This window comes from Mobula hypostoma, chromosome X1 (genome assembly GCF_963921235.1).
Source record: "Mobula hypostoma chromosome X1, sMobHyp1.1, whole genome shotgun sequence".
Lineage (NCBI taxonomy): Eukaryota > Metazoa > Chordata > Chondrichthyes > Myliobatiformes > Myliobatidae > Mobula > Mobula hypostoma.
In genome coordinates, this window is record NC_086128.1 from 37,366,544 (window position 1) to 37,394,539 (window position 27,996).

General features: G+C 42.3%; 2 protein-coding genes across 6 annotated transcripts in view; one reads left to right on the top strand and one right to left on the bottom strand.

Annotated features, from left to right (window-relative positions):
- The window catches only part of LOC134340222 (uncharacterized), a 35,098-nt gene extending 25,062 nt beyond the window's left edge, over window positions 1–10,036 (top strand). For 3 of the 5 annotated variants that reach the window (XM_063037196.1, XM_063037198.1, XM_063037197.1), the window contains 2 exons: window positions 4,415–4,626; window positions 7,618–10,019. In XM_063037196.1, coding sequence (XP_062893266.1) covers window positions 4,415–4,626; window positions 7,618–7,687 — 282 coding nt within the window. In that variant the 3' untranslated portion in view covers window positions 7,688–10,019. Of the gene's footprint in view, window positions 1–4,414; window positions 4,627–7,617 lie in introns of all 5 variants that reach the window. The other 2 variants (XM_063037200.1, XM_063037199.1) reach the window with 2 other exon arrangements.
- Window positions 10,037–11,354: 1,318 nt separating this feature from the next.
- The window catches only part of vat1 (vesicle amine transport 1), a 40,878-nt gene continuing 24,236 nt past the window's right edge, over window positions 11,355–27,996 (bottom strand). The window contains exons 5-6 of the mRNA XM_063037010.1: window positions 27,564–27,799; window positions 11,355–19,734 (exon numbers count right to left, since the gene is read on the bottom strand). Of these exons, the coding sequence (XP_062893080.1) occupies window positions 19,606–19,734; window positions 27,564–27,799 (365 nt within the window). The 3' untranslated portion in view covers window positions 11,355–19,605. The remainder of the gene's footprint in view (window positions 19,735–27,563; window positions 27,800–27,996) is intronic.

Consider the following 27,996-nt stretch of genomic DNA (forward strand, 5'->3'; position numbering starts at 1 on the left):
TGGTAAGGCCATGTTTGCAGTGCTGCGAACAATTCTGGTTGCTGAGCAATAGGAAGGATGCCATTAAACTGGAAAGGGTGCAAATGAAAATTTACAGGAGTGTTACTGGGATTGAAGGGTTTGAATTATAGTTAAAGGTTGGGACCTATTTCCCTGGAGCAATGGATACAAAATTGGCTTGATGGTAGGAGACAAGGTGGTGGTAGAGGATTGCTTTTCAGAGTGGAGGGTTCTAGGGAGTGTTATGGAATAAAGAGACTTAGGCATATAGATGCATTCTGTAGTTCCTTGAAAATGGTCACCTAAGTAGACAGGGTAGTGAAGCAGGCATTTGGTATGCTTGTCTTAATTGTACAGGATATTGAGCACAGGAACTGGAAATCATGTGACAACCATACAAAAATGTTGGCAACACCATATTTGGAGGACTGTGTATAGCTCTGGCTGTCGAGCTTTAGGAAAGATGTCATTAAACCAGAAAGACTGCAAAAAAGATTTGTGAGGTCTAAAGATGTTTGAATTATCAGGAGAGCTTGATAGACAAAGTCCTCTTTCCCTGTAGATTAGGAGGCTGAAGGGTGACTTTATAAAGGCGTAGATACGTTTACTGTTGAGACAGGGGGAGGGGTTGGTAAGGTGGGGTGTGTGTAGGGGTAGGTGGTGGAGAGCAAGAGAGATGGGAAGGGAGGAGGATAGATGGGGGGAGAGTTCCGTTAGAATATTGTCATTCTGAAAGTGCATGTCAGGAGTGCATCTCTGCCCTCTGTATGTTTCTGAGACCTAGGCGACTGGCGTAGGAAAAAATTTACCAGTGCCATAATCTCACTAAAAGGAAAAGCAAACCAGGCTGTATGTCCCCTAGAAGGCCAGTATGGCCACTATGGAGGCCCTAGTTATGCTCAGTGGAGCAGGCCACATCATTCTCATGTTCGACACCAAAACAGAGCTGTCATGGAAAAAGATTGCCAGGTGATGTGGTCAAAGCCACTTTGAAGAAAATCAAGGAACACACACAAAGTGCTGGAGGAACTCAGCAGGCCAGGCAGTGTCTATGGAAAAGAGTATAGTTGACATTTCGGGCTGAGACCCTTCAGCAGGATTGGAGAAAAAAAAGATGAGTAGCTTTAAAAGGTAGAGGAGAGGAGACAGAAACACAGGATGATAGGTGAAACTGGGAAGGGGAGGGATGAATTAAAGAGCTGGGAAGTTGATTGGTGAAAGAGATACTGGGCTGGGGAAGGGGGAGTCTGACAGAAGAAGACAGAAGGCCATGGAAGAAAGAAAAGGAGGGAAGAGCACCAGAGGGCGGCGATGGGCAGGCAAGGAGATAAGGTAAAAGAGGGACAAGGGATGGGGTAAGAAAGGGAGGAGGGGCATTACCGGACGTTCGAGAAATCGATGTTCATGCCATCAGGTTGGAGGCTACCCAGATGGAATATAAGGTGTTGTTCCTCCAACCTGAGTGTGGCCTCATCACGACAGTAGAGTAGGCCATGGATTGACACGTCGGAATGGGAATGGAAAGTAGAGTTAAAATGGGTGGCCACTGGGAGATCCTGCTTTTTCTGGTGGACGGAGCATAGGTGCTCAGTGAAATGGTCTCCCCATCTATGTCGGGTCTCACTGATATACCGGGAGCACCGGATACAGTACGTGTCCCCAACAGACTCACTGGGGAAGTGTCGTCTCACCTGGAAGGATTGTTTGGGGCCCTGAATGGTAGGAATCTCTAACCCATGACAGCTCAAAATAGAGAAAGACCACTGGGGACAGTGAAAGTATTGAAATGCCCTCTGTAGCAGAGCTTGGTCTCCAACTGTCCTGGACCTCCTTGATATTGGACCAAGTCTTCATTCTGTCCAGACCATTTAGAGACTGGTGTGGCAACAACTACCCCATGTTAAGCAACACACACAAAATGCTAGAAAACTCAGCAGGTCAGGCAATATCTATGGAAATGAATAAACAGTCAATCTTTCATGCTGAGACCCTTCTTCAGGACTGAAGAGGAAGGGGGAAGACGGCAGAATAAGAAGATGGAGGGAGGGGAATAAGGACAGCTAGAAGGTGATAGGTGAAGCCAGGAGGGTGGGAAAGATAAAGGACTGGAGAGGAAGGAGTCTGATAGGAGAGGATAGTGGACCATAGGAGAAAGGGAAGGAGGAGGGGACCCAGTGGGAAGTGATAGGTGAGTGGAAGAGGAGAGGTAAAAGGCCAGAGTAGGAATAGAATAGGGGAGGGGGAGGGAATTTTTTTTTACTGGAAGGAGAAATTTATTTTCTTGCCACAAGTTGGAGGCTACCCAGGTGGAATATAAGGTATTGCTCCTCCACCCTGAGGGTGGCCTCATCTTGCTGGAACGTGAATAGGAATTAGAATTTAAATGTTTGACCACTGAGGAGTTCCGGTTTTGGCGGACAGAGAGGAGGTGCTTGATGAAACAGCCCCCCAATTTACTATGGATCTCACCAAAGTAGAGGAGGCTGCATCGGGAGCACTGAACAAAACAGATGACCCCAGCAGATTTTTGCTTCACCTGGGAGGACCGTTTGGGGCCCTGAATGAAAGTGAGGGAGGAGGTGTATGAGCAGGTGTAGCATTTGGGCCACTCGCAGGGATAAGTGCCAGGAGGGAGGTTAGTGGGGAGGGATGAATGGACAAGGGAATCATGGAAGGAATGATATCTGTGGAAAGCAGAGGGGGCACAGATGGTAAAGATATGTTTAGTGGTGTGTTCCCTTTGGAGATGGCAGAAGTTGCAGAGGTTGATGTGTTGGATGTGGAGGCACATGGGGTGTAGGTAAGGACAAGAGCAACTCTATCACTGTTAAGGGGTGGGAAAATGGGGTGAGCACGGATGTTTGGGAAAAAGAAGAGACGTGGTTAAGAGCAGCATCAATGGTGGAGGAAAGGAAACCGTGTTCTTTGAAGAAAGAGGACATCTCTGATGTCCTGGAAAGGAATGCTTCATCCTGGGAACAGATGTGGTGGAGGCGAAGGGACTAAGTAAAGGGAATAACATATTTACAGGAGGTAGGGTGGGAAGAGGTATAGTCAAGATAACTGTGGGAATCGACAGGTTTATAGAATACATCGATTGACAGTTTGTCTCCAGAGATAGATACAGAGAGATTGAGAAAGGGGTGGGAGGTGTCAGAAATGGACCAAGTGAATGTAAAGGCAGGGTGGAAATTGGAGGGAAAGTTGATGAATTGATGAGCATGAAGCAGCACCAATGCAGTCATCAATGTAGTGCAGGAAGAGTTGGGGAGTATTACTAGGGAAAGCTTGGACCATGGACTGTTCTATAAAGCCAACAAAGAGACAGGCATAGCTGGGGCCCTTGCGGCTACCCCTCCAGTCTGGAGAAAGTGGGAGGAGCCGAAGGAAAAATTGTTGAGGGTGATGACCAGTTGTGCCAGACGGAGGAGGGTGATGGTGAACTGCTTGGTTCTTTTGTTGAGAAAGAAGTGGAGAGCTTTAAGGCCTTCTTGATGGGGGATAGAAGTGTATAGAGACTGGACATCCATGGTGAAAATGAGACAGTCGGGGCCAGGGAATGGAAAGTTTTTGAGGAGATTGAGAGCATGTGAAGTGTCACGGATGTATGTGGGAAGGGACTGAACCAAGGGGGATAGAATGGAGTCGAGATATGCAGACACAAGTTCAGTGGGGCAGAAGCAGACAGAGACAATAGGCCTACCTGAGTAATCAGGTTAGTGGATCTTGTGTGGGAGGTAGAAGTGAGCATTGTGGGGTAAGGGAACTATGAGTTTGATGGCAATGGTTGGGAGTTCTCCAGAGTGGATGAGGTCAGTGATGGTGTCAGAGACAGTTTTCTAATGATCTGGAGTGGGGTAGTATGTCTAAGAGTTGCTGCCTCGCCTCAGCAGTACACCACATTACAGCAGCACCCCCTTTGTCTGTGGGCTTGATGGTGAGGTTGGGATTGGTGCACAGAGAGTGGAGGGCAGTGTCTTCAGAGGGGGTAGGGTTCAAGGAAGAGAGAAGAGTGCTGAAGTCGGGATGGTTGATTTCTCCTCGGAAATTCGGATGAAAAAGTCCAGAGCCAGCAGAGAACCAGAGTGGGGTGTCCAACAGGAGGAATAGGGTTGAAGGCGGGAGAAAGGGTCGGCCACGCTGGGTGCGGAATTCTTGCCAAAGAAGTGGGCTTTGAGACAGAGGCGACCGAGGAAGAGTTTGACGTTGTGGTGGGTACAACGTCACTGAGGTACAGGTGAAGGTGGACAAAGGTAAAGCCCTTGCTGAGGACAGAATGTTCTGCCTGTGTTCCTCGCAGAAATGAATCATCCTCTATTCTCAGGCAGCAGGAGAAGGAGGATGCAAGGAATGAATGAACAAATCTGCAGCTCCTTACCAAAATGTTTAATTGTTTTTTTCCCCTCTTTAAAAGGAAAGTGATCCAAACCCAGGAGAGCCATTCAAAGGAGGGGAGTTTAAAGCCTATTTGCCCGAATCTCATGAAGGAAAGAAGGTTTTACAATTGCTACAGGAAGCCTTTAATAAAGGCCTGATCTTCAAAGTAGTAGCTGATCCTCCAAGACCAGCCTACGTGACATGGAATGCGATTCCTCATAAAACAGCCGTAACTGGAGGTAGACAGAAGTAAGTTAATTTTATTTTTTACCTTTCAGATTGATTATTCAATTATTATACCCACTAGGGGCAATAGAAGAAGCCATGATCAGGCCTAGTTTACACTATATTACACTTTACATGCTGGTTAATGCATTCTCATTAAATTCCACTCTGTGGTGATGAAGTAGTCTAAGAAGGTGATAATTCAGGGCAAAGCTTCAGTTCATCACGTCCTGGTCAGAGACAAAAAAAAAATCGGTGCTGTGGAATGGCAACACTAACAATGACCACGGTGTAGCGATTTACTGAGAACAGAATAAGTGCATTTATTCTTAAACCTTTCAATAATTCAAAACTACAACACAAAAGCGTGGGGTTCCGAAAGTAACATGCATTGAGACTATTTTGATGACAAAGTTGCTTTTGATTTCATGTCTAAGTTGAAAAAGGAATTCGTGTACTGACAGTGGCTTTGATGAGGCACAAATATATATAAAAAAACATTTGGATTGAATTATTTTTTAAACAAATGTGTGTTTGGACTGTTGATGGTGGAATATTATGCATGTGTGCAAAATTTAAATTTAGGCTCAGGACTAAACTCCAGGATATGTGCCTAAAGGATGGTTATGACCTAATTCTGTTCCTGTGCATTATGGTCTTATGGATTCTTCCTGTGGGATTGCTTCACTGGAAGGATTGGAATGAATCAGGGTAGTTTTTCACCACCACACAAGGCCAAACAGGGATATGTAGCCTTGCTCGCAAAGTGCAAATCCCCCCAAAAAACAAATAAATGAAAAATGCCCTTGAACTTAAAAATATATATTCAAACATTTTTAAAGTCTAAATTAAAAAGTTCAAAGTAAACTTATTATCAAAGTACATATGTTACCATATACAACCCTGATATTCTTTTCTTACAAGCATATTCAGTAAATCTAAGAACACAACAGAATCAATGAAAGACCGCACCCAAGAGGACAAACAACAAATGTGCAAAAGACAACAAACTGCAAATACAAAAGAAAAAAAAAATCCAGCAATAAATATTGAGAACATGAGATGAAGAGTCCTTGAAAGTGAGTCCATAGGTTGTGGCAGCAGTTCAGTGATGGGGCAAGTGAAGTTATCCCCTTTGGTTCAAGAGCCTGATCGTTGAGGAGTAATGACTGTTCCTGAACCTGGTGGAGAGGACAGTGAGGCTCCTGTACCTTCTTCCTGATGGCAGCAGCAAGATGAGAGCATGTCCTGGGTGACAGGGGTCCTGATGACGGATGCTACTTTCCTGCGACAGCACTCTATGTAGATGTGCTCAATGGTGGGAAGGGCTTTACCCGTGATGGACTGGGCTGTATCTACCACTTTTTGTAGGCTTTTCCGTTCAAGGGCATTGGTGTTTCCATATCAGGCTGTGATGCAACCAATAAATATACTCTCCACAGCACATCTATAGAAGTTTGTAAACACGAGGAAATCTGCAGACGCTGGAATTTCAAGCAACACACATCAAAGTTGCTGGTGAACGCAGCAGGCCAGGCAGCATCTTTAGGAAGAGGTACAGTCGATGTTTCGGGCCAAGACCCTTCGTCAGGACTAACTGAAAGAAGAGCTAGTAAGAGATTGGAAAGTGGGAGGGGGAGGGGGAGATCCAAAATGATAGGAGAAGACAGGAGGGGGAGGGATGGAGCCAAGAGCTGGACAGCTTGCCCATCCTCTGGGTTTTTTCTCCTCTCCCCCTTTTCCTTCTCCCTGGGCCTCCTGTCCCATGATCCTCTCATACCCCTTTTGCCAATCACCTGTCCAGCTCTTGGCTCCATCCCTCCCCCTCCTGTCTTCTCCTATCATTATATAGTATTAATGGTAAGACTCTTGGCAGTGTGGAGGATCAGGGGGATCTTGGGGTCCGAGTCCATAGGACACTCAAAGCTGCTGTGTAGGTTGACTCTGTGGTTAATGCGGCATACTGTGCATTCGTGGGATTGTACTTAGGAGCCGAGAGGTAATGTTGCAGCTATATAGGACCCTGGTCAGACCCCACTTGGAGTGCTGTGGTCAATTCTGGTTGCCTCACTACAGGAAGGATGCAGAAACCATAGAAAGGGTGCAGAGGAGATTTGGGAAGCATGCCTTATGAGAATAGGTTGAGTGAATAGGTTCAATTCCCACTGCCGTCTGTGGGGAGTTTGTATGTTCTCTCCGTGACCGTGTGGGTGACCTCCGGCTGCTCCCATTTCCTCTCACAGTCCAAGTACGTAGCAGTTAGTAGGTTAATTGGTCATTGTAAACTGTCCCATGATTGGACTAGGGTTAAATAGATGGCTTGCTGAGCGGTAAAGTGAACAGAGATTGCAGGAATGCTGAAAACAGGGGAGGTATGTGTGAATGTGGATGGAATTTGCTTGGAGCCAGATGTTGTAAAGGGTGCACTTGTAAACAGATCTTCTGGTAAAAATGGAATGAGACAAATAGAAGTAACTGAGACAAAAAAAAAGAACTTCAAGGTAGCCATATCTGATAGTGAAATGGGGAACTGAAACACCAGTGGATACAAAGAAAACACTGCAGGTGCTGGAAACCTTGGGGGAAAATGCAAAGGCTGGATATCTCAAGTTGAACTGCATTTGACTTAGTTTCCACGATCCACAATAATTATATCCATAGATTCACAACAAGCAGACAATGTGCCAGGCTCTCCCACAATATCTGGATGGGGCCTGCCCCAATGGAAGTACAGATCAACCAGCTGTTGTGGCTTGTTTAGCCAAATCATTTTAGTTAGAATTACTTGACTTTTATTAAAGAATAACTTACAGCCATGGAAAAAGCACAAGGAACTCATGGCTCACTGGCCTTTAAAATCTTTTTGTTTTGCTCAGCATGTATATGTATTGCCTGTTGGAGGAAAGCATTGAATATTTGAAGGATTTGAAGGATTTACAATGACATAGCCCACTTAATTCATGTATGCAATTTTAGAAACTGATTCCTTAAAACTTATTTCTTGTTTCTTCACAGGAATGGTTACCCTGACTCACTCTACATGAAGAAAGTTTTGGCAGCTCTGGCAGAGCATGGGCTTCAGTAAAATCACATGTCACATCACCCAGCTTGAGAATGTTTTAGCACTATACAAGTTTTACTGCAGATCTTTGTGTAAGCTGATTGTGTGCTTTCTCTTTTAAAAAAAAGTACATTCATGATAAACAAAATACTTAATGTTAAGGTCTGTTACTTCACAGTTGCTTATTTGGACATATTGCTTTGGATGCTTTTGAATAATCATATACTCTTGAGAGTTAGTTTAATGTTACATATAGTTTCCAGATGTTTAATACATACCACTTATTTTACAGTAATCTGTATTTTTTATTAACAAATCATAATATTCAATAAACAAAACATTGTTTGGATAAATTATATAGAAGTACAAAATCAGATGCATACTTCAATTCTACTTTACAAGTTCAGATTGCAACCACAAACTAAAAACATTTTGGCATGTTGTTGTTCCTTTCTGCACCTTGTGACACATTGGGTAGCAACCTTGCAGTTTCTTTAGCATTTGTCTGTTTTTATTTAAAATGAGGCCAAGTTACCAGCTCGAGGCTCCAGCCAGCACGGATGGAAAACTTACAAGGGGCTGGCCAGATTTGAAACCAGGTCTCACTGCTTGGGAGAAGCTTCCCCTCTCTCCTCTCCCCTCCACCCCAAATCTTAACAGTCCTTGTCCTGATGCTACCATACCTCATGCCTGATGGTAGGAGGAGTCAAAGAGATCATGGGATAGATGGGAGTGATCCTTGAATCCTTGACAATGCTAAAGGCCCTGCAGATGCTCCTGATAAATATGTCTTATAGGTGGAAGCAAGGCCCTCTTAGCAGTCATCAATCTTTTGCAATCAGATGCCTTGCAATTCTGGTACCAGCTAATCGCACTTGCGCTCCCATCAAAAAAAGTTGTGTGGTGGTAGAGGAAAGGGGAAGACAAAAATCCAATGGAAGGTGTGATACAATGGGGACAAAAAGATTGAATGGCATGTAGTGGAGCTGCAAATTCATGAATGAAGTTTGAAACTGAGGACACAAAATAAACAACAATGGAGATACAAGAGCAAAATGGCCAATTACCTGACATTAGTAGATTTTCTGTGGAATGCTGAAGCCAGTGCAGTTTCCAAAGCCTACAGTGAGCATTACTGCATTGCATTTGGTCTATAGGTCACTTGTAACACACTCAAACCTCCACTGTTCATCCAGGTGCTTCAGATTAATCACTGGAAGCATAATAATACTTATGGGTGCTTACAGCCCATCCTCAGGCTGTTGGTCATCGATGCAAACAATACATTTCACTGTATGCTTTGATATTACATGTATAAAGTTAAATCTTTATCTTCAAGCTTTCGAACTTTCTTCAAAACTAGAACATCTTCCCCAGCGCCACCATTAAAGGGAAGATCATTTGAATTGATCAATTTATTTGTACTCCACGATTCCTTTATCTTCTTCCCCAACTACGCACATGTTCCAAGTAAATAAGCTTTTTTTTTAAATAAATAAAATACCTACCACTAAAATGCACCACCCATTAGTCAGCTCAAGGCTAAAAGCAGAAGTTAGAGTTACAGGGATATGCAACTGGAAGCCCAGTATCCCTCTTTCAGTGTGAATGGAGTCTTCCGGTTTAAGATGGCACTACTGAAGTTGGGCAACAACTTACTGGCAGTTCATAAAGTGAAAAAACAGAACAACTAAATACCTTATCAATAACACTGGAAAATTGTGGTAAGCAATCACTGTAAACAATGAAGAGGTGAGCAAAGGAGAGGATGACCTGAGGGTCACGACAGAGTCAGAGTGAGGTCAAGTAGTAGTCAAAGTGAGGTTGGGACGTGGTCAAGACTGAGATGGGGCATGCAAAGCAGAGAAAAGTCAGGGTGGAGGAGTTATTAAGAGCTTGTCCACCCAAATCGAGAGAAGAGGCTACAGGCTAAATCATGACAGCAGGGTCCAGGCTCAGAGTGTATCGAAGCAACAAGACCTGGATCTTAGTGTGGAGAACGACCCAGTCTTGGACAATTTAAATATGGGCCAGGTGGACTGAAAAGACAGGGTGTTGGGACCAGAGGAGAGGGTCAGGCTGCTCCACGAAGTTTGCTCCGCTTGCTGCAGTGCTGAGGCTGTGAAGCTGCTCCAGGCTGCAAGCTCCACAACAAAATGTCCCCCCCCCCTCCCCCACCACCTTCTCTGCATCTTGGGTGCTTGCTGGTTAAAAAAAAAAAGTAGGTTCTTTCAGGTAACACACAGAATGCTGCAGGCCAGGCAGCATCTAAGGTAGTACAGTTGAGTTTTCGGGCCGAGACCCTTCATCAGGACTAACTGAAGGAAGAGCTAGTAAGAGATTTGAAAGTGGGAGGGGGAGATCAGAAATAATAGGAGAAGACGAGAGGGGGAGGGTTCTTTCAGGTTTGTTTTGTGACTGCAAGTGGACAAATTTCAAGGTTGCATAATTTATACATACTTCAATAATAAATGTACTTTGAACTTTTTGTAAAGTCAGTGCTGAGATGGTATTTAGTTTCTCTAATGTATAGGGTGGAGATACATCACTACTAGAAGTGCAAGGTGCTCCTTCCCTCTGCTAGCCCACAGGTCACCCTCGGGCAAGATGTAGCAGCTGCGTAGGCCCCAGCTCGGTTCAGGTGAGGCCATGGGATCAGATGGTGCATATCACAAGTCCTGGTTATGCAACTGCTGATGGCAGGCAATCACTGAAGAGTATTGGTAATGGCCAAGTCACTCATCTTGTAAAGACACTACCTGGAAGCAGGCAATGGCAAGGCACTTCTGTTGAAAATTCTGCCTAGACCAATCATGGTCCTGGATCACCCACATCATGCCACAGCACATAGTGAACAAACAAATGCACAGGAGACCAAGTCAGAAGCAAAGCAGTAGAGCTTCCATGGGAAGTAGTTGGATCACGAGATAACCTAAATGGGGACAGGACTGCAATGTCATGCTGGAAGGGTAAACCAGAATATTATTGGTTTCTGACAGTAATCCATCAACTCTGCTTGTCTCATCATACAGCCTCCCCATACTCCCTTCCAACCACTTGAAGATTTGTCTACTTGCTCCTTACAGGCAGATGATCACCACCCTCAGTACCATCCCATCCATTACCACACACAACTCCCCCCCCCACCCACACCCCTCAAAAAAAAAACAACTTATGCAACAAAATGTCTCATTTCCATAGTCCTAATGAAAAAGATCAGTGATCAAAAGTACCATTTCTTGCCAGATGTCCTCAGCCTGGTCAATAGTTCAGCATAGATTTTTTTAGAAAAAGGTAGGGAAATATTTTTCCAAGGTCAAGCAGCAGTGGTAAAATTATAGCACACCCAAATTCCTTTCAAGTTTGGAAACTAACTCATGCAAATTCAGTTTCATTTGAAAGCAACTGTACTAGAAAGCAGTTTGCAACTAATTCAATACTGATAACAGTGAGTTATGTTGCAATGTCAAAGTGAACCCTTCTGCACAGATTTGAGAACAGGCCAAGGACTGTGGCCAATTTTCATTCCCATTGCATATTATATGCCCAGCAATTTGTAGATTTTTGTAAACTCAATGCAGTGTTCACACGAGGTTTAATACAGTTTAAATCCATTTGCAATAGAGAAGGCAGGGAATCAGAAACCACAAGAGACCAGCACTTGCATATAGAAAAACTACAGCAATCCAGAGTAATCAGTATGCATTTTATTAAACATTTAAGGCATATGGTAATACCTGGCATAAACAGCATTACATTTCATTGTAGAATCCATCTAAACAGCAGCTGCCTCACATGTACAAAAGCAGGTTTGATGAGATTAAATCAAGCACAGTTAACATTTGACCTGTTCGTTCCCCCACCCCCCAAAAAAAACTATTCTTACCTTTAACAAATTTACAGTTGCAAGACCTTTGAGCATTTCTAAATGAACTCTTCTTACAAGCTGCAGTCGAGATGCTCAGCCCTGAACAAGTTTACTGTTTAACATTTGGAATAAAACTTGTCCCTTTTTCTAATCAAGTTTTATCATCCAATCAGCATTTAAAATGGAAGTTAATATCCACCATTAAATTCCTTCAAATTCATGCCAGCAAATATCATTAGGTAATAGTGCATTTTAAAGCCAGACATCATCATCATTGTTGCATATTCTCTGGAAAAACCATTATACTGCAAATGTTTTCAACAGAATCATCCTGTTGTGTAGAGCTAACTGCTTGTCTCTCAGCAATTTTTTTAAACTGGAAAACAACACTTCAAGATGCACTATCAACTAGCCAGTCAAGGGCCAGGCCAACAGGATTGCACAAATTTTTTCTGCAATTTTACAGTTGAATTTACAATATTACTGCCAAAACTATGCTAAACAGCTAACATTTGAAGCTGGTTGAATCTCAGATCACTACTCCTTTCCCTATTTGGTAAGCAGAGTTTGCAAGGCAGGGGAGGGAAAAAGATGCAGAGGAATGCCTCTTGGGACCGTTATACCCAACAGCACCAAGTAATAGATTTACATGTTTTCCTTAAAGATTTTGGCAAATTGCCAAGGGATACTTGCCTCTTGGTAGAATTTCAGTAGCAGAACCACACAGAGTAGGTCCTCAGGACATAAATAGCACCTCTAATATTTGATTACTGGTCACAAGGACGAAGGTTTAGTCCTCATTAGCGGCTCTAGTTGAACCATTGGATCAACTCACTTCAAAAAAAACTTTCAATAGGCAATGAATTTGGAAAAGACTGGATGTAAACAAGCCTACTCAACTTCAAATGCGAGCTTAAATGCCTCATTCAAGAAAATATGCCTCTACTTTTAGTTTAAGGCTTCCTACTTCAAAAAGGAATGCTTTTCCATTAAATGCTCAGCTGAAATTCTTTCCAAAGTTATTGTCTTCATAGTTTTAGAATGAATTACCTGAAGGCCCTCAGCACCCTAGGTATATGTGAACAAAGGATTTGCAACTGTAAATCAAAGGCAGGTTTTAAGCCATGTTAAGGCTGAATCCACTCTTTAAAATCCAGACAAAATGGAGAGTTCCATTGGAATGTCCTTCATAATCCTTTCCTTTGACATCAACTACTTAACTGGATACATTAAAATCACATCATATTCCAGTCATATCTAAAACTATTGGTCCCTTGGCTTTAAGTCATTGGCACATTTTCCAAGATAGAAGACAATAGTTTAGAGCTGTAGCTCAGGCTCAGTTTTAAATAAGGAAATGTATTAGGTGAATTTTCAAACACCATCTTGGTGGACAGATGAATAGATCACAAATCCATCTAGCTTCAATTTTTTATTCCACGTTAATTATTCTTGGAGACAGGGGTGGAACTGGGAAGTGAAGCTCTGACTGCAGAAACCTGCAAACTTGCCCAACTAGTTTCTAGCACAGAAGCAGAAATCTTGCCGCTCATCTTTTCTCATACCTGGGAGAACAAATATTCTTCCCCACAAACTTCTCTCAAATGCAAGAGCTAGAAGCAAAACCATTATACCATCTGCAAAATAGATAGTGCCAAATGTAATCTCCAGATTGGACAGTGCAAGGCAACACCTTTCAAAAATAGAATGGTTCTCAATCAACCAACACTAAGGAGTAACACAAGATGGAGGAATCTTACAGGAATTGCATCGGAAGTACAATAGCCAATAACAATACAAGTATTTTAGTTGAAGTATGATTATCAGAAGATTTGCAGCTTGCTGGCAAAGTCTGCAATTACATCGTCAACAAAACTGTTCCATGGGGCAGCAAACAAGATGCCTCTTTGGCTCACGTGCATGCGTCAACTCTAACTTGGTATTTATACACAAGGCAAAGGATTGTTTGTCCACATGGGTAATGAGATTCTTTCAGCTCTTTGGTCCCAAGTTATTATGCAAGATTTTAGACCTTGCAGATCACATTTGACAACAGAAAATCTCAGGATTTAAACCATTTTTCTACAGAATTTCCATTCCATATCATCGAAGGGCTAAAAAGGTGGCCACAATGACAACAGACAACCCCAGTGAAGTTTGTGTTCTCAAAGATCTCTGCCAAGAGCGAGATGGGACAAAAGATACCGAGGGACTTCATTTGTTGTTTCAAATTTATTTCCCCCTCTCCCAAACAGAGACAAGTATCTGAGTCCACAGGTAGATTAGTTGTGTTTTTTAAAAAAAAAATAAAATGAATAGAACACAATGGATTTTTGAAATCCACATTGCACTGTTGGATTAAGAGTTTGGTTACCATTAGTGTAGCCCAAATTATAAGCAGAATACAATTTAGACAAACACCTTTCAATGTTCCCTCCAAGATGTGTGCATGCGGATATCTTTTACTACTGGCGCACAAAAGAATTTGAACTGCACACAAAAGGTTGCCACCCTCCATCACGTTTGTTCCACAGATTTCTGTCTCTCGTAGGTTATTCATGGTGACATAGCTTCCCAGTACCACAAAAACAACTGGAGACAAAAAGTGACAAGCCCTCGTGTGATATTTGTTGTTTTGTTCCCTTTGGCACGAAAAGTGTGTGCAACTCTGGCAGTGTAATGTGGCTAAGCGAAAAGACATGAAAAAAAAGCAGCCACAGGGAGTGCGGCAAGTGAAGGAACTGGATACTTAAAGCAAAACAAATGAGGGGGAGAGAGAAAGAAAGAAAGATGGATAAGACTAGTTCCAGAAAAGTTAACGTGATTGTTTGAAAATGCCAAAAATGTTTGGAAGTATGGGGTTGTATGATGAAAATGACAGAGTAATGGAGTTCATATACTGAAAGATTTAAATATTCTGCACCAGCAAATCCAATTTCAGATATTTGTGTTCCAACATTTCTGACTGATGGGTGCGAAAGCTTTTAATTTATTATGCAGTCTCATGTGGCCTACTAGGCCTGGCAGTAAGTCTTATGAGGGCATAGTTAAAGGGCCACAATTCACCTAAACCTTTGATCATCACTGAGGTTTAGATTTCATAAGGAATCAGAGGAAGGCAAGTCTATTTCATAGTTTATGGTGGTGCTGAAGCAATTGTCAGAACACGGATTTTGGGCAGTCACTGAATGACATGTTTTATGATAGATTGAATTGCCTCACTACGCAAACCACAGAAGTGTTTGCTTACAGAAGACAGACTAACATTACAAAGGCAATTGAGGTCAGTACATCTGTGGAGATGGCAGCTAAAGAAGCACAGCTATTAAGCGCATCTTCCCAAGTTCATAAAGTTTCTACTGACACCTATTGGCAAACAATATTGCCATTGTGGCAAAACTGGGCATTCAGCAAAGAATGCTGGGATAAGGATTTAGATTGCCAAAGCTGTGGCAAAAAAAGAAAATGACATATTGAACACACCTGTAAAAGTAAAAAGACAGTCAACCAAAAACACTAATAAAGAGAACTGACTTTTGGAAAAACAAGGAGTAACTTGTAACCAAGATGGAACATACTGAGGATGGACTGAGTGACTCTCGCTCTGTGGTTGAAAAGGCTTTGCATATTTTATCTGTTTTAGGGCACAATGTCTTTTGGGTGACCCTGCGGTTGGACGGGGCCACAGTGAGGATGCAGGTGGACACAGGTGCTACAGTATCACTGGTGTCAGAGGCAGCTTACGAGGAGAAATTGCAGCCTCACCCCAGAAGGGGCAAGGTTGACTTTAAAGGCTTTCACTGGTGAGGCTGTTCCAGTGTGGGGAGTGGTACATTACAGTGGAGATTAATGAGCAGAAACATCCACTGTACATTGTTAAAGGTAGTTTTCCAGTGTTTCTGGGTCACTCATGGTTGGAGCAACTCAAACTCAACTGGCACAAAGTGCACTTGATTGGTGGGAGTGCTGGTCTACAAGAGGTATTGAAGGAACACACAGAAGCATTCAACGGAGAACTGGGCAGTATGAAAGGAGTCACTGCCAACACAACATCCAAATGCCTTAAGACCAGATCTGTTCCCGACAGCCTCAAACCAAAAGGTACCGACTGAATTGGAAAAGACTGGTCCAGATTAAGTACTAGAATCAGTGTGTAAATCAGCAACTCCAGTGGTTCCTGTCCTAAAAAGAGATTGTTTGGCATCACCTGGGCTCCTGCACTTTTCCAGCGAGCAATGGACCAGATCCTGAGTGGGTTGACAGGGGTACAATGCTATTTGGTTGACTTGCTCCTTACTGGGAAAAATGAACTCCAGCACCTACAAAACTTGGATGCTGCACTACAAAGACTCAAGGAATGTGGACTAAGGGTCCAGAAGGAAAAGCACGAGTTCTTTGAACCGTCGATTGAATATTTGGGCCGTGTGATCAACAGCCCATGGCTTCACAAGGCAAAGGGGAAGGAAATAGTGGAGACTCCATCACCACACAAGTCAATTAAGATCTTTCTTAAGACTACTAACATACTATGCAAAGTTTGTTCCTAACCAAGCTAGCATGCTGAAAGCACATCATAGACATCTAATAAATCAACACACTGGCAGGGGACAGACCACCGTGAAGAGGCTTCTAGAAAGGGTCAAGTTAGTTTTGTCACAATCTGAAGCACTCACACACTTCAACCAGTCATTGCCCATACAGTAGGTCTGTGACTCATCACCCTACGGTGTGGGGGTAGTTACCTCACACATCATGCCTGCAGGTGAAGAGCGTCCAATGGCTTTCACATCAAGGATATTAAGCAAGGCAGAAAGCCACTATGCCCAGATTGAGCAGGAAGAACTCGCAATGGTCTTTGGAGTTAACAAATTCCATCAATTCCTCTTTGATCGACAATTTACAGTACTGACAGATCACTCCGTGACGTCAATTTTTGGTCCACATGTTGGGCATTCCTTCCCTGGCTGCTAATCGAATGCAATGTCGGGCTCTGTCACTATCTGCACAACAGTATGATACAAGGTAGAGGAGGTCTGAGCAGCATCCAAATGCTGATGGACTATCCAGACTCCCCTTCGCTGTTACAGCTCCATAGCCATCCCCAAAAGAGGCCTTTTACTTGAAGGATGCATCTACAACTCCGATAACTGTGGCACATCCAGAAGCACACATGTACTGACTCTGTTCTACACAAGTGCTGGACATGGTAACTCACATGGAAAGGAGGGCCAACCATAGAATTGAAACCTTAGCAGGCTCGATGGAAGGAGCTCACTGTTCAAGCAGCATGTTTACAATTGGGCCACTGCGTTGTCACTCCTCCACCGTTAAGAAAGCACAGCTTGATGAACTACATGCAGGCATTGTGGTGTAGTGTACATGAAAGAAACTGCACACTGCTACTTCTGGTGGCCAGGACACGACGTAACCAATGAAAAGGCCAAAGCATGTCCACATCGTCAGCGAGTGAGAAATGTTTCTCAACTTGCTCCTTGGCATCCATGGGAATGGCCTGAAGAACCATTGCAGAGGAGTCACAGATTTTGCAGGACCTGTAGAAGGCTACATGTTCTCAGTTGTAGTAGATGCACACCACAAATAGCCTGAGGCTGCCATCATGAATAGCACTACATCTGAAAAATGAACTTGTTTTTCACCCCCCTCCCCCTTTAGCCAGCTTGGACTTCCTCAGCTTGCAAGTGACAATGGCCCACAACTCCATCTGAAGAGTTCAAGGCATTTAGGGAAGCAAATTGTATTCAGCACATCAAGTCTGCACCTTGTTACATACTGAACGTAATGTGAGGGGGCATTCTGGGTAGATGTACAAGCAAAATAAACAGCAGCACGTTTGTTCCACACCTCTGTCTCTCATGTGTGTTATTCACAGCCACGTGGCTTCCCAGTACCACAAACTCAAGTCATGTCTGGAAGAGGCTAACACTACAACCAATTTATTAAAAAAAAAATCACTTTCCATATTTAAAAACAGACATTCATCTTGAAATCTGAATTAATATCTGCAGAAATATCCAAGGAGAAAGGAGAAAGAATTTAACAAAATGAGAATTCAAGGCACTGGTTTTGTATTCTGGTTTGGCTGGCAACTACGATTTGATAGGCAGAACTACATGGGTTTGTTGCCCCAGATATATGGCACCATTAGTGGGGAAAAAAAACCCAAGACATGAATACCTGAATCTCAAACAAAAGCACAAAAAATCAGACCTGGTTACTAAGACCCAATTGTCCTTAGTAGAACTAAGGAATGCTCAAGTGAAATCAGCTGGGAGCTGTGGAAAATCTTACAACTTTATTCAGAAGATGGAGCTTATAATGTCCAGATGTCATCTATGTTTTACCCAAAAGTTAAGACAAGTTATCAGCTCTGGTGCAGCAATAAAATGGTACTCCATTTTGAAGCACAAAAGCAAGGTAAAGTTGCTAGCACTACTGCAAACCTATAGCACTTCATGCTCGAGGTGGTGTATACGAGTTGGACAGCACTTCAGCCCCATAAAATCATGCAACATTTTGCTGCAACTGGAAAGCTACTTGAATATGGAATAACTCATACTGGTTTCAGTGAATCAAATTCAGTGCATCAGCTTTGGCTTACATTATTAATTCTTTTAAAAAAAAATGTTAATCCTGGGTGCCTGCAGCAGATTTGTATTTGGCTTCAAAAGATCATTTTCTCCTACATGAGGAGGCAACGCATAGAGATAGAAGTGGTCAGACCATCTCAGAATAGATCCACTTTTAGGACTCGTAGGTTTAAGGTTTTGACAGTGAAGCTCAGATGGCAAATATGGAACTAGATTAGAGGGTGCAAGTCAATGGCTCCATGCTTCCCTCAGTGTGCCTTATACTGCTGAGGCGTGGGTGGGGGGTGGAGAAGGATAAAGGGGTGTTAGTTTAATATTTTCTAGCTAGAGAAAATAAGTGGAATCCATTTTAAACAGTAGCCATGCCAAACTAGAGTATAAACCTGGCAAGTTAGTTATAACTGCACATACATTTGAACACAGAAGCAGATTAAAACCCTTGGCATCAAACTAAAGACTAAACCTGGATGTTATTCCAGATTAGACCAACACACAGGAAAGTTGCCTTTGGCAAGGTTATATGGGAAAGTGGAGATATTCTATGATTTGATCATTTAAGAAGATCCCCATTGTGCAAGAGTTGGGAGCTTTACCTTGTTCTGAGTAGGACTTGGAGCTATTATTTTTCAAAAACAGCAGAATATTGCCTTAAATTATAATTGACAAAGCTCAAATAGCTTCAGTAGAAACCCAAAGAGAAAGCAGCTCATTTAGAATTGAGTGGCTTCCATTTTCTCAATGATACCTTTAGTACAGAAACTTAACATGCCTCAGAATTTTACTATTCAATTAACTGTCAAGCCAAATCAACTGGCCGTGAACATTACACAACCCTACAATTGTCTCAATTGGCACCTTTGGAAATTCTTAAACCATGGATTCAAACTACTAACTGAGAATGAAGTCCGTATCTCCCCAGTTTTAGGGTTCTATACAAAATTTGTTGGGGAAAAGTTTCATATTAAACTGCAGGAAGGGATGGCTGCTGTAAATAATACATCAAGTGCACCATTTGAGGAGAGCCATATGAAGCCATTAAAAAGTGGTTTGAAGGATTTTTACCATTACCCAAAGCATGCTGTCCACAGCAAACAGCTAAGACCTTGCCTCCAACTGCTTGTTAGACACCATAAATCAGTTAGTTACTTCATGGAAGGCCACAAAGACAATTCATAGCAGTGGTCTGAAAAGGACAACATGCAGTTTACTGCAAGTCAATTTCCTATGCATTTACCAGGCTTCTGACAGGACTTCATGGGTGGCGGGTAGCAAAATATAAAGGGAACAATACTAACATTACAACAGTGTCACAAGCAAGCAAACTCTCAAGTCTGGTTATAGGAGTAAATCAGTCAGGAATCACTTCCCTACTTTAGCCAAACTATCACATCTATCTTCAGGTCAAAAGAAATGAATGTTAGGAACTTTAGCTAATTCATGAGGTTATCCCCTGCCTATAGAAACACTTAATTTTCAGTTGTTTTGGCTTCAGTTGTGGCATCAGTTGTTGTGGCATCAGTTGTCTTGACTTCAGGGACCAGAATGATTTTTCCAATGTTCTTGTGCTCCTGCATATGCTTCATAGCATCACCAATCTGCAGAGGAAGAAAAATTCACACTTAGGAAATGGCACACAAAACCCAATTCATTCTGGTTAAAGATGACTACAGCGAACATTTTAGCAGAAAAAAAAATTCTTGCCATCCAGGCAACAAGTTTTACCGATGTGCTAATATTTAACCCACGAGAAGCATGTTAAAAATAGTTGTTTGTCCTCAAGTAACAACTGCAGGTCAAGTCAAGTTCAAGTTTGTCATCTGACTGTACATATATACAACCAAACGTAGCAACATTCCTCCAGACCACACAGCACTCAAAACATTACAGCAGTAACAAGAATTTTTAAAAAATTCAAAATGCCACCATCTACTAAGTAGATGCTTAAGGACTAGGGTCACTTGAAACAAGGCAGTACAAAACAATGCCATCTTGCCCCCTATCCTGCCAGAGGAATCCCACATTGATATCAAAGTGTAATGTTGATTCAATTAAATCCAGTGCAGAAATGGAGAAAATTACCAGATGCAAAGAGCACTTTGGACCATCAAAATTCTTCAATACCATACAAGGGTAAACAAGCAGCAAAATCCTATCTCCATTATGGCAACTTAAAAGTCAATAGCACAATGGATTACTTGAAGGCAAAATTGAACCTCTAAGTTTGCATTTTATCAACCTTAAAAACTGTCTGTCATTATAAATACTACAAACACTTAAAAACATACAATATCAAATCTCTACGGATTTTATGGACAGCATTCTGACTGGCTGGACCACTGTCTGGTATGGAGACTCCAATGCACAGGATCAAAAAAAGGGGAAAAAAAAAAACCAGACTGCAGAGGGTTGTAGACTCAACCAGCTCCATCATGGGCACAAGCCTCCCCAGCATGGAGGACAACTTCAAGATGCAGTATCCATCACTATGGACCCTCACCGTCCAGGACATGCCCTCTTCTCACTACTACCATCAGGGAGAAGGCACAGAAGCCTGAAGATACTCACACAAAAATGTTTTAGGAAAAATGCTGCAAAATGGCTGTGAGGAGTGGCGTGCCACAGTCTCTCTCCGCACCTTGTAAAAAGACATGAAAAAGACATCACTGACGCACGCACACGCTCGCATGCAGACGCCAAAGTTTTAGGAACAGTTTCTCCTCTGCCATTAGATTTTTGAATGGTCCATCAACACAACCTTGCTATTCTTCTCCTGCAGTTTCCATTGCAATTTTTAATGTCTTACACTGCACTGCTGCCACAAAGCATGTCATGACATGTCCATTATAAACCCGATTTGATTCAATTCCAAAGTGCACTCCCCCTAATTAAAAACAATTGAGTTTGAATATCCATTTAAAAAGTACAAAGCAATCTTTTCGCTGGACAATATCTACGGTGTGCACTGGAAAGTCTTTTATTAGCACAATAGTAATTATGACCAGATCTGGAAAAGTTAACATTCACTTTTTTTTAAAAAAAAAAGCACATGGATCAGCTTATCTGCTCAGAAACATTGGAGCCACCAGTAACACACAAAATGCTGGAGAAACTCAAGTGGGTCAGGCAGCATCCATGGAGAAAAATGAACAGTTGATGTTTTGGGCAGAGACCCTTCATCAGGGCATTTGTTCACTTGCTTCCATGGGATGCTGCCTGGCCCACCGAGCTCCTGCAGCTGTGTGTTACTTCAGAATTCCAGCTTCTGAAGCCTCGTGTCTCTAGGTTGAAGTCACCACTTGATGGCATCCTACACAACAGAATTTGGGAAACCAAGTCAAACATTATTAACCTTAATACTATTGTCACCCACTCCAAAAGTATCTTATAAAATGGTAGTGATTAAGTAGTTCGGTCTGATTTACAATTACATCATTATACATTCTGCAGAGGCCACATGTTTAGTGTAGTGCTTTAAGAGGAACAGATTACAGCAAACCCATTAGCAAGACATCTTATGCTGGTGTTGCCAGAGACCAATTGTGAAATCAATTTGTCAAGTGCAGGATTAGATTTTATCCCAGTGTAGCATCACACATGATAGTCAAATAAAACTTCTGGACATGGACACAGTTGTGCTCAAACATCCCCATTCCCCAATTGTGCAACGGGAGCTCATTATCAGACTTCATAAAATGATCACTTAGTATGCAACTGCTAAGGGTAGACTCATTGGCAAAGATGAGTGCTATATTAAGGACCACACCCATTTAACAGATTAAATTGATTTGGTTATTCTTAAAATCACAATTGATACCAAAGAAAGCAACATTGCACTGAAAAGGAAGTGTCAAATAATCTAATACAAATAGCACAAGAATACAGGACTCTCATTTAACTAAAGATTAAATTATCATTGTCACGTCTGATTTTTGTCAGCTAACCAGAAAATTTCTCTCCCTCCCTCTCTGTGGCACATGTATGAAATGCATGGGGTGCTGGTAAAAGCAGATAGAGACATTTAGTGAACTGAGATAGGTGCATGGATGATAGACAAATGGGGGGGGGGGCTACATTAGGAGTGAAGGGCTAGGTTGATCTTGAAGTTAATGTTGTGTAATAAGCAACACATTGGGACAGTCCAGCACCTTAAAGGATATAGCAATAGGGATGATTGGGATCTATAGCACAGAATGCTGGAAGTATATAGGCAGTGTTGTAGAAGATTGACATTTCAAATTGCTATAATATTTGATGAATGGTCAACACCAAATATGAAACTTCATTGTGTCATAAAATTGAGAAGTGATGAACAAAATATCAAACCCACAGCATTTTGATGCTTATTAAAGTTTATCCAAATAGTCTTAAAACCAACTTGCTCCATTGCCTCCAATGCTTTAAGCTGACCATATTCACAACAGGTCATGAACCTCAGGCAAGGAGACTACAGCAGTCGGGCAGAAACAAATTAGCCTTATTAAGCAGAAGAAATTGTGTGGCTAAACATTTTTGAAAGCTATGACCAGAAACTAATTAAAACTACTAAGACATTAGAGTATGTCCCACATGGTAGCACATCAGCCAATGGAACTTGAAGGTTAGGTCAGTAACGAGACAGTAAGTGGAAGGATGCTTTTCCAATGGAATTCTGGTGCTGGGACTTTTTGTAATACAAATGACTTCTGAGAACATAGGAGGCATGACTAGTAAGTTTGCTAATGATATGAAAACTGGTGGTGTGCATAACAAGTTGTCCAAGGATACAGTAGAACATCGATCAAATTGGAAGTTGGGTAAAGTGCTGGCAGATGGAGTTTCATACCAAGCATTGAGAAGTCAAATAGGGACAGGACATGAGCCGTAAATGGTAGGGCATTAAGAAATATCGGTCAACAGGCTCAAGGCCATGGTTCCCCAACAGCCGTAATATGGGTAGGTAGGTGAAGAGGACATTTGACATGTTTGCCTTCATAGGATAGGGCATTGAATACAAAAGTTGGATGGTCATGCTCTACATTTATAATACTGATTGGACTACACACAAGTACTGAATGTAACTCTGATCGAGAGCAAAGTTCAATTCCTTTCACAAAATAGAAAAAGTGAAATTTCATACAAACTGCAGTCGAACTTCCAGTATAGTCAGCCAAGGGCCAATTTGGTGCATAGGTTGAAGATTGACCAACTAGGAAAATGCAAAGAGTAAGAATAAAGGAAGCATATTCTGGTTGGCTGCCAGTGTTCCACAGGGGTCAGTGAATTTTCTTTTTAAAGTTATATGTCAATGAATTTGACAGAATTGATGGTTTTGTGGTCAATTTTATGGACAATATTAAGATAGCTGGAGGGGCAGGTAGTGTTAAGGAAGCAGGGAGTTTGGAGGACATGGACAGGTTGTGTGAATAGGCAAAGTGGCAGACAGAATACAGTCAAGTGTATTGTCATGCACTTTGGTAGAAGGAATAAAGTCAGACTATTTTCTAAACAGTGAAAATTCAGAAATCTGAGTGCAAAGGGACTTGGGAGTCCTTGTGAAGACAAATGCAATGTTAGCATTAATTTAAGACAACTAGAATATCAAAGCAAGGATGTAATGTTGAGACTTTACAAAGCATTGATCAGACCGCACTTTGAGTATTCAGAGCAATTTTGGTCCCCTTATCCAAGAATGTACGTACTGGCATTGAGGAGAGTTGAGAGGAGATGCACAAGAATGATCCCAGGAATGAAAGGGTTAACACAAGATGGCTCTGGGTCTGTACTTGGAGTTTAGAAGAAAGTGAGGTGGTGGCGGGGGGGGGGGTGGGAGAAGAACCCAATCGAAAGCTATCAAATATTTAAAGACCAGGATAGAGTCAACATGGAGTCTAGGACCAGAGGCCACAGCTTCAGAATACAAGGAGATCCCTTCACTACAGAGATGAGGAGGAATTTCTTTAGCCAAAGGGTGATGAATCTGTGAAATTCATTACCACAAATGGCCACGGGAATATTTAAAGCAGAGGTTGATAGGTTGTTGATTAGAAAGGGTGTAAAACATTACAGGGTGAAGACAGGAGAATGGAATGCTAGCAGACTCAATGGGCTAAATGGCCTGAGTGCTCATCTTCCTTTTTCTAACTGATGGGGTGGGGCACAGGAAATAAGAAAACTCAATTTAATCTCCTCTTGCTGTGACTTCCTGATTACACGAATACCCAATTGATTCAATGCCAACAGTGGGGACATGTCTCAGTGTCAATTTAATCAATAAACCTTCCCCCAGCCCTCCTGCAAACCTGTCAGTCAGCTAACTACGGACTTTAGTAGCAACTTCCAAGTGAAAACAAACCTTAAACACCAAATGCAATCGTTTGCACACTGAGTTTTACATCAGTAAACTACATCTTCCAACTGCCAAGTGTTAAAAACATCTGTCCTGACTCAAAGCATTTGTTCCATACTTGAAGTAAACAGGCTTATTAGAGGGCTTACTGAGTGCCAAGGCGTCAATGCACAGCTCCTCCCAACTCCTCGCTGCCAAGGAAGAGGTGCCTTTGCAAAAACTGACAACTATTTGTTCTGTAACACCAAGTTTGATACCACACTAAACAAAACACCCTTCCATTTGGTTTTCAGTGGGACACCAAATCAATGAAAATTGAATACCTCCCAAAAACGGCATGAAATTATTCCACAAACTTGTTCCCACACTAGCTTCCTTTGAGGACAAATGGTTTGTGACCTTACATTAGTTCACAGTACAAGAGCTCCTCAGCTCCCTGCTCAGACTGCTGGGGTGAGATGGTTGCTACAAAAACTAAAAGGCAGCAAACAGAACTGGAGACACATGGACAAAGGAGGAAATGGAGGACTTCAATGTCAACAATAGCAGAGATGTAAAGGTCTAACATATAAACAAGTGCTTTGTAAAGCCACCTTTAGTATTCCCTCCACAACCCCAGCCGACTGAAATGGAGTCTGAGCCATTTACATCTGCAATGCATGACTGGGTCTCGATCGCTCAAAAGACACCGCGAACTGCAGTTCTTCCTCAGTTCTGCAATGTTGGATTTATGCTCAAGTATCTTCAACACAGGCATGTCCTACAAGGGGGGTGGGGGAGGAGAGAGAAAGAGTGCATCCAACAATAGAAGGAAATTTCCCTCAAGTTCCTCCTATTGAAATAAAATACAGCTTATAATAGTTATACCAGGCTGGTTATTGTAGCCAGCAAATTGTAATCTGCAGACAAGTGTACAAATTGCATTTTCAGCCAGCAAACATCCTTTCCCCGAATACAGAAAGTATACAGGTAGAACTGTCACTCGGTGCCAACATCTCTGTTCCATGTTAATCTGCACCTGGTTCCAAAAAAAGTTAGCAGAAAATAAGATACAACAGCAGTGGTGAAATTACTGAACTTAAGTGCTGGAACTAAACTGTCAAAGCTATCCAAATTCCATCATGGTATCTGGGCAAGTTAAAAATGCTAGCAATATGAAGTGATTGGATTTCTGTTGTTAAGGTGGCAAGCAAGGGCTATTCTGCCCATGTGCTTCAGAAAATAAATAGAAATTCTACGCTCAGAAAAGTCAGAATCAGGTTTATTATATGTCACAAAATGTGAGTGGTACAGTGCAAAGCAAATCAAATAGTCCAAAAGCACATTGCAAGGTAGCATTTTTAGACCATACAAAAATTCTGATGGCAGAGGGGAAGCTGTTTTTAAATGTTGAGTGGGTCTTCAGACTCCTCTACCACATCCCCAATGAGTAGTAATGTGTACTGCTAACTGCACAAGTTTCACAGGAAGCTAAATGCTTCACATTTCTTAAAACTGCAGGTTTCTAGGAGGTTATAGCCATAAAAACTGCCAAATCTGCTGGAGTCCAATTATTCTTGTCATGCAATTAGGCGGAGAAACTGCTTCTGATGTTTTATGTATAATGAATCATGCATACAAAAAAGTCTCCTGCCTCAATTTTGTCCTCAACACAATATGCATACTTCTGTAAGAGCTTAGAGGAGGGCCACTAGAGCGCCTTTGAACAAAAACCTAATGAAACCATTTGGTTTCACTAGGTTTTTGTTAATAGAAACAGCAGGATTTTAAACAGCCAGTTCCACACCTTTGTGATCCAATGTTCAATTCAATGAAATGTTTGAAGCAAAATGCTTGCTGGCTTGGAACAGAGCTTTAAAAATATCTGAAAATGCTCTTCATTGCCTATAGGTCAGCGTTCAATACCAACATCCCCCCGAAACTAATCAGTAACCTTCAAGTCTGAGGCCTCAATACCTCTGTGCAACTGGATCCTCAATTGCCTCACTTGCAGACCCCAGTCAGTTCAGATTAACATCTCCATCAGCACAAGACTGTGCTTAGCCCCTGCTCTACACTTATGATTGAGACCAAGCACAGATTCAAAGCCATATTTAAGTTTGATGACAACATCACGGTCAATGGCCGAATCAAAGGTGGTGACGAATCAGTGTCTAGAAGGGAGATTGAAGATTTGGCTGAGTGGTGCCACAACAACAAACTCATTCAATGTCAGCAAGGCCAAGGAAACAATTATTGACTTCAAAAGGAAACCAGAGGTCCATGAGTCAGATTGGGCTGGGGGGAGTGGGGAGGGTCAGCAACTTTAAATTCCAGCGTCATTCTTTTGGAGAGCTTGTCCTGGGTCCAGCACGCAAGTGCAGTTACAAAGAAAGCATGGCAGTGTCCCTACTTCCTTAGCAGTTTGTGAAGATTGGGCATGACATCTATAACTTCGACAGATGCGCGACAGTATATTGACTGGTTGCATCACAGCCTGGTATGGAAACACCAATGGGCTTGAATGGAAGCTCCTGCAAAAAGTGGTGGACACAGCCCAGTCCATCACAGGTAAAGTCCTCCCCACCATTAAGCACATCTACACAGCACTGTTGCAGGAAAGCAACACCTATCAAGGACCCCCACCATCCAAGGCCATGCTCTTTGCTGCCATCATAAAGCAGGCACCAATATTACCACTCAGCCACCAGATTCCTGAACTAGAGGAGATAACTTCACTCAACCCATCACTGGTCTCACTTTCAAAGACTCATCTCGTTCAATATTTATTGCTGTGCGTTGATTATTATTTTTCCTCTTCTTTTTGTATGTGCATAGTTTGTTTGTAATCCCCAATTTAATGCTAGCGTACTCACAAGACAACTTTACAATAACCAATTAGCCTACCAACTGATAGGTCTTTGGACTGCAGGAAGAAGCGAACACCCAGGGATAACCACATGGTCACAGGGACTTTGTACGAACTCCTCACAGACAGTGAGGGAAATTGAAGCTTGGTCACCTATACTGTAAAGTGTTGTTCTAACCACTATGCTACTGTGCCACCCCAATGGCGTGGCCACGTTAGGAAACCAGGGAGATAGTAACGAACTTGCTTACCTGCTCGAATGACCATACAGAGTCCACTTTAGGTTTGATTTTCCCTTCATTGTACAGCAAAATCAGCTTGCCAACAACTTCTGCAACCTGCTCGGGGTCTGTGCGGCCCAGGTGAAAGCCACATACAGCTTTGTTGCTGTTCATTAGCTGGAAGGCATCAATGTTGAACTTGTGCCACCAAACCTTCGCCGCGATCAGCGGACTGCGCTTCGGTGCAGTCACTAGATTTGCAGCACCTGGTTCAAAAGGAAGTAATGCAATTAATTTAGAATTCAAAACATGAAGGTTTGTTGCATTGTTCATTCCTACAAGTGGTGGGCATCTAATACTCTGCTCAGTCTGCAGCTGATGTCCAGATACTTCCACCTTTCAAGATATTACTTGCTATTTGAAAGCTGGATGAACTGGCTCATGCCATACTATGCAAAATAGA